Here is a 7,500-nt window from a genome sequence, read left to right as displayed (position 1 = left end):
TTCACACAGCAGTTGTAACTTATGCCAAGATTAATGGAATAACAGCCTTATGTTGCAAGTATTTATTTCATGTGTTAGCTTCTATGTTGATAGGGTAGATAACTGTTCCCATATATGTTTTTCCCTCCCCACAAATAATATACAAGGACTATATTCAGTGTGATCCTGACTTAATGGTTGATATAAATAGTTACATCAATAACATGGACATCAGCGGTCAGTCAGAAATATCACAATGAGATTAAAATAAGGCCTTCAAAGGTAAAAGGATTGATTATCAGTGGCACGTATTTTATTGTTTCAGAATTTATATATGCACACATACCAACTTTTAAAATATTATTTTTAGTCTAAAAATGCAACTGGCATTTCTCCAACCACTGTAGAGAATTGGCCGAGTTTGTTGATGGACTATATTCAGCACCGACATAATCCTCATAACCTGCAATTGAGAAATTTAATTTTCATTGGGTGAAAAAAAGTATAATTAAGCTACTGTAATACTGTATGTTATTAATAAATAATTATTAATTTAGGTTCAGTATGTTTTTTGTTTTTTTATAGAATTTTTCACTTGTTAAAATTAAATAGATTTAGTTATATATGTGACAAACTTTCTGATTCTTCTTCTTTTTCCTCAGTTTTAATTCTCGCTACTTACCAGCCTCTCGTAAAACTGAAAATATGTAAGGATAGTCGAGTTCTCCCGGGCAAGAGGGTTCATGGCGATGGGGTGCCTGGGCAACCTGCACATGACCTGATTTGAGAGTGGAAATTAGTAAACGGCTGTTTTCATTAATCTGTAAGTGGTAAAATTGTTTAGGATACATTAAATTTTAGTATTTTCATATAAATGTTCAGCATCTATAAAACAGTGCTATCCAGGAAGCACTACCCACTTTATGATTGGAAATAAAAAATCACTCACTTTTTTTTGTTTTTTTGTTTCATGCCCATAAACTGTTTTTCCACATAATAACCCCAGACATTATGGTAACATCATACAGTGTCACAAATTACTGGATTTCATATTACACACTGACTTCCGTCTCACACCATACTTCATATCTCTGACAACTAGCAGTTACCTATCGCCATTAATGCCTACCAAGATTATCTTTTACTACACATTATACAAGATATAGTTGTCTCTTGTGGATTATTCAAATTCATTCATAGTATATACACACTTCAGAACAAAATACTTTGGATCTCATCACATGAGCTAATGAAGAACTAATGAATAAATACATGGATAAAATGAAATCAGTAAAATGAAAAAAGTAAACATTAAACACTGAAAAATCACAACTTCTTATCATCCACAAAAATAAATCAACATTATTATCACTAGCAAAACAAAGGCTTTCAAACAAAGTACTTCCACAGTAGAACACAAAACATTTTGTAAGTTAGATAGCCAACTTGACTGGAATGACATCATGCTTAGTGAACAGGTAAATGAAAAACAAATGGAGTAAGATGGGATTAGTAAGAGGGGGAAGGGTTAACCCATGAGAATCCATAAGCTTCATGACATTCATATGGCACAAAATACAGGCAGTAGGCTTATACAAGCGGCTGGTGGGCGGGGTGCACGTGAACACTCATGTGTGCTGACAAGACTGTCTACCTTTTACAAAGTTTTTTTTTTTTTTTATGGATAACCATTCTTAGCTTTTTTGCTGTTTTCCAATTTCCATATTCATCATTTGATTTGCTTTATCCAGATGGTAATAGACTCCTTATCATCTCTCTTGGTAGTCCATAACTCAATGCTACCTATTCTTATTCTTGCACTTTGTTATTTGTGTAATTAAAATATAAAAAAAATATAAAAAATTACATATCGCTTCATCACTACGCTGTATTATTGATGACTGTTTATCCTTAGAGCCACTGACATTCATTAAGCCTATTTATGGCAATGATGGTATATGCAGACACAGCAGTGACAGCTGACCTGGCAGATGACAAGGAACTTGTTCATGCAATCAATACATTCTATTTATGATTAGGTGTTGTGTTTATTAATTGTTCTATACTAATTAAGACAGGATTTGTTACAATGATATTAGATAAAATATCAAGTATGTTTAATAAATTTTATTGTTTAAGTTGTATTTTGTGTATGATTTCCACCCTTCAATACTCTGCATATGAAAGATACAAGTTATTTCTCCGAGTTAATCTAGAAATATTATTAAACATACGATTGCCATAATTAAACTTAGATATATCAAGATCACTAAATCTGGAACCTTAGGTATTATTATTTTGTTTTTTTATTATTCATGCCCTATGTGTTCCAGTAAAGAAATCATTATTTAGTGGCATAACAGAGAGGACCTTTTAGATTCAAGGAAAGAGTTGTACACATTTCTGAGTAAGGTGTACAGGAAAAAATATTCAATTTCCTGAGTTCATTAAGTGCCTTAATATCTCAACTTGTGGGATGACTTTTATCCTAATATATTTTATCAGTGACTGAGATCCTTTTCTTTGCAGAAAAGTATCCAGCATAAACACACTCTAATGACTAAGGATGAAACTTTAGCCAAGTTTGAACACATACTTCATGTGAAGTTATAGCAAGTTACAGTATACATACGCACATTCAAATACAGCAAAATAATACAATTCATACTAGGGGAAGTATGTCAGATCTATAGCAGGGTTACTGAAGACATGAAAGAATGGCTGTGCCTATGACTGGAAACCAATAAAGATTTGAACTTGCAGCACACTTCTTCCCCCAAGCAAACATAGCCTATACAGCATACCAGTTGTATATACCAATACATCTTTTTTTTAACACTATCAACTACTCTAAGAAAGGGAAACATTAATAGAACAGCCAAGGGAAATTTAAAGAAGTTGCAACAAAGCTCACACCTCACAGATGTCTTGTCTAAAGTTAAGTCTACATTGGTGTGGGTGATATGCACATGCATTCCATGTTTATATTCAATACCCTTTACTCACCCACAATAGGCATTAAATTCTTGATATTGTTGGTGACATTGCCGCATATCATCTGCATGTGAAAGATGTCTAGCTGCAGCCTCAGATGGGGTGAGTTGATCTTCTCTATCAACAATTGGGCTACAGAAATAAAACTTTTTGTAATCATGATATATCGAGATATATTTTATCAAAAAGTTACTAAAGCCAAAGATTTCTGTTTATTGTGTTGATTTCTCCAAGTCTCTTTTAACATTGGTATCCAAAAGAAAATTTTTGAAAGAGTAACAGGATTAGTAATTTTTTTGCTTAACCTGACCTAATTTAATAAATAACAGTAGAAATATGCCAGTAATACATACTATGAACCTTATGTTCAAGTACAAATCCAATAGTGTAAAAGTTTTAAACACACATTACTGTTACAGTGGAATTAATTCTTACCAGTCTCAAAACTATTGAGGAAATAGCCAGGAGTAGATACAGGATTCAATGGTTCAATTAAGCCAATAATATTCTCTGCAGAAAGGCGACTGACAGCATGATTTAAATTTGCTTCCAAGGTAGCTAAGTGTGTTTCCTCATCGTGGTCTTTGCTTCGGCGTCCAGACATTATGTGCAACCTGTTTCAATAAATAAATAATATAGTAGGCCCTTTCCTGTATCCAAACAAGGTAGCATAAAGGAAACACTATCACTATTTTCAATGCTACTTGCTGGCATCTAAAATGCAGGCAAGTAGTCAGCCTACATATATAATTAAATGTATGAATATTCACAATGAGTTTTGACATCAACTGTCTGAACAGTTCAAAATAGTATGTATATAGAATTAGTAGTACAATGTAAGTTTGTTTCTCAATATATTACTTTCAGTCAAAATAATATTGATGAATAACACTAAATATTTATGTTAATCTTAATAAAAGTTAGATACCCTGACAAAAATAGTTAAGAAATAATAGCAATAAGGTATTAAAAATTAAGTTAATCATACTTGCCACAGCCAAGTGCCTTTGCATATTGTATTGATCGTTCAAGTGATTCCCTGAAGGTAACCTCTTTTCCTGGCAAAGCTGCAAAACCAAGCTCTCCAGCCTGCAGGTTTCCTGAAATTATTTGAAAGTATCAGAGATTACTGATTTTTCCAAAAGATTAAAAACTGGAGAGATAAGAGGACTTCTGTAGACACTGCTGGTTATATAGTTTTCAAAGCTTATGCTTACTCTTATACTATAATTCAAAAAGGATTTCAACACATGCAATAATTCATGAGACAATTTTGCAGAACCTAAAATGGTTAACAGATATACATAAAAACAAACATTTCTGGTAAATTTCATATGGACAAAAAAATAATTTCAAGAAAATTCCATATGGACATGACCTACATCCCCCCACCCAATCCCATCTACATTGTTGCCATGGGGGTAAGAAAATGGAGACTGAGACCCAATGCTGGGAATCACCCCTGCCTTGGGCCTCAGCACTCAACTCAACTTATTTTGCATGGTCTTTTCTTCCCCTTTCCGTTTCTTTCTTTTCTCCAACCCTTTCTACTATTCACTTCCCTAATGTGTGAGAGCCATGTTGAAAGGAAAGATCAACTCTTGCAAAAAAATCCTCTACTTCTTCATCTCCACCTCCACAGCCTTCATCATCATCTATTACCCCTTCCTCCCTTACTGTCCACCTGTACTTTGACAACACTCACCTCTTCCAGCAATGCCTCCTAAAACAAATAGGCAAAGTTTCCTTTCACAGCCACCGAAATCATTCCCGCCTTGTCAGTTACATCCGAATCCAAAACCAAAGCAATTTCAACCTTATCTGACTCAACATTCAAACATATTACAGCCCAGCCTCATCCTTCCCTCGGTATTTGTACAAGAAATGTTTCCATCTCCCTGACAAACTTCATTGTCTACAACAAGGATTGGTCAGAATGTGGAGAAGACCTACTTCCCTGCCTCATGGATTATAATGTAGTATCAGTACAATGCTACACCATTCCTCCGAGACCCTAAGTCATCCTCCAATATTGCCAAGATTACTTTCCCTAGACATGACCTCCCCCTTCATGTTTTTGTTGATGGAGAGTTCCTATCCAACCATATCAACCCCCCACCCTCAATGTCAGAATTGCTGGCATCTAGGCTACCATGCCACTCCACAGCTCAATGTCTTGTGCGTGCCCAACCTGGTCATGATTGATCAAACTGCTCTGCACAATCATGCACACATGCCAATTGTGGTGGCCCTCAATGTATTTTATAAGGGCTGCCCTACCTACAAGTTTGTCTGAGGTGAAAATCTCTGATTCAAACTTGGACTCACATGAAGCACATTTACATGGGTTTTTCTTTTCCTCCCTATTCCAGTACTGTGCCTTGCTCTGCCCCTTTCCCTCACTCACAAGATGTTTCCCCATCCCCCCTCAACCCCTTTCTACCCTCCTCCCTCTCCTCTATGTCAAATACTTTTACCATGCTAAATCCAGACTCTGCAATCTCTACTTCCCCAGTACCTACCCCTCTTCCTCCATGCTCAACTCATCGCACAAGACAAGTTACACAGTCCAACCTATCTCCTCCTATGCCCCACAAATGCCTGTCCCCTATTCTACACCTCACAAGAAAACCTGATTCTCAAACCTCCCCAACCAACTTCAGAACTCTTAAAAATATTCAAAACTATCTAATAACCCTAAATAATATAACATAATCCATCCTCAAATCTCTCTGTTCCCATTCCTCTACACTCAAAGTAACTAGTGACTTTCATTCTCCTACTCATGTTCCTCCTACACCCCCCCCCCACCCCCCAACCCCCCCCCCCACACCCCCACACACACACCCAAGCACACACGCCTTTAAAAACAGTCCATTATAAAGGCGTACAACCATGACAGGGATAGCAGTCACCGTTGTGAACACTAGAGCTTCATGCTTCATACCCCCCCCCCCCCCCAAAAAAAAAAGTCTTGGAAATAAATTGGTAAAAACTGACCTCAAGAAAAAACAGTGTAGGCTACAAATGGTACTATATTCCAAGTGGATTATCCAGAGATAAAAAAAATAAGAATAATACAGGTAAGTGAGAAACAACTTCAAAATAGTGGAAATACTTTAAGAATAAAAAGAGCAACAGAGAAAAAGACATTGAAATGAAATGGGTCCCAACAATGGCCCTAAGGATAATATTACCAGCAAAAATTGGCAATAGGGCATACATCTTAATTTATCAATATACCTTCCCCATCCCCAAAGGTTTAGGGTACTAAGTTATGAGCATGGGATCTTGACACAAAAATCGAGAAAAAGTGTAGTAAATATATATAGTAAGTGCAAATAAACAATAACCGCATTTAGAATACTGCTGTTATTGTAATGATGATCAATCACTTAACAAATTTATGCAAAATACATTGAGAGACCAAATATGTAAACATGAAAACATAACATCCAGTAATTTAGAATTCAAAAAATAATTTCAAGTGTTCAAAGATCACACAAACACATACAAAACCTAAAACAAAAATACAAACAGAATACATCACAGCACAAGCATATGGCCAAACACTGCACCAAGCACAAAATTAAGTATTTTTAAAATTAATATATAAATAAAATAAAAAAGAAGTTGAATTAAACATAGCTAAAACAGTTTTTACCAACATTGCTTTAAGCTAGAACTCCAATGAGGAATATGAAAAAAACAGATATTAAGATGAATAAATCTCATGGGTAAATACAAGGACAAATAACATTAATGTGATATCAAATGTAATAATGTGAATTCTGAAATAATCAAAGACACCTACAAAAAGAGTATGGAACTTTATAAAGAGCTTTTCCAGTTAAAAAGTAAAAACAGAATATCCAACAATATGTAACAAACGACTCACCAATATTTGATCATCAAAGCCAGACTTACTTAAAGTAGAATTTAAAAGAACTATAAGCAAGCCATCAACAAAAATATTGACTAAAACTGAACCCTGCATTCCTAAAACTCCCAGACACTAAATCAAATAACCCGCATGATATCTAGGAAAATTTTTTGAGAATATAATAAACAGAATTTTTTTTTCATAGGTACTCAAATTGGCTTCAGACCTAATCAGATCACAACTGATGCATTGCAAATAATTGATTTGCAAATTAATAAAGCTAGAAGAAAAAATTGTACCTCTTGATTGCACATAAAGATTCTGAAACCGCTTTTGGTTCTGCAAACCATGAAGCAATACTGATCAAAGCTGCAAAAATGGGAATTACAAAAATCTCAAAATGGACTAAAATGGACTAATAAATAGGATTCAAATATATATTTATCAAAAATATTAAATGATGCATTTCTAATAATTCTAATAGATAACAGAGAACTAGTATTCTCAGCAAATAACAGTATATTATGACTGATTTTCAATGAACCAAAGTTGACCTGGAAATAAACAGAATTTAAAAAATAAAGTCCTAAACATAATAAATATAATAAATTGTTACAAACAAGTTAGGTGCAAAAAGAGAAGCA

The 7,500-nt window shown here is 34.6% G+C and overlaps 2 protein-coding genes across 7 annotated transcripts in view; one reads left to right on the top strand and one right to left on the bottom strand.

Moving 5' to 3' along the window:
* LOC125029445 overlaps positions 1–776 on the top strand; it is a 5,774-nt gene extending 4,998 nt beyond the window's left edge. For 2 of the 3 annotated variants that reach the window (XR_007115193.1, XM_047619319.1), the window contains exon 4: positions 642–776. The gene's annotated coding sequence lies outside the window, so the exon portion shown is untranslated. Of the gene's footprint in view, positions 126–641 lie in introns of those variants that run through there. The other variant, XM_047619320.1, reaches the window with a different exon arrangement.
* The window catches only part of LOC125029443 (putative hydroxypyruvate isomerase), an 11,935-nt gene continuing 4,709 nt past the window's right edge, over positions 275–7,500 (bottom strand). For all 4 annotated transcript variants that reach the window (XM_047619317.1, XM_047619316.1, XM_047619315.1 and 1 more), the window contains exons 3-7: positions 3,962–4,073; positions 3,409–3,587; positions 2,986–3,105; positions 662–757; positions 275–442 (exon numbers count right to left, since the gene is read on the bottom strand). In XM_047619317.1, the coding sequence (XP_047475273.1) occupies positions 351–442; positions 662–757; positions 2,986–3,105; positions 3,409–3,587; positions 3,962–4,073 (599 nt within the window). In that variant the 3' untranslated portion in view covers positions 275–350. The remainder of the gene's footprint in view (positions 443–661; positions 758–2,985; positions 3,106–3,408; positions 3,588–3,961; positions 4,074–7,500) is intronic.

This window comes from Penaeus chinensis, chromosome 10, assembly GCF_019202785.1.
Source record: "Penaeus chinensis breed Huanghai No. 1 chromosome 10, ASM1920278v2, whole genome shotgun sequence".
NCBI lineage: Eukaryota > Metazoa > Arthropoda > Malacostraca > Decapoda > Penaeidae > Penaeus > Penaeus chinensis.
The sequence above is the reverse complement of the archived record's forward strand: the minus strand, read 5'-3'. Positions and strand labels throughout refer to the sequence as shown.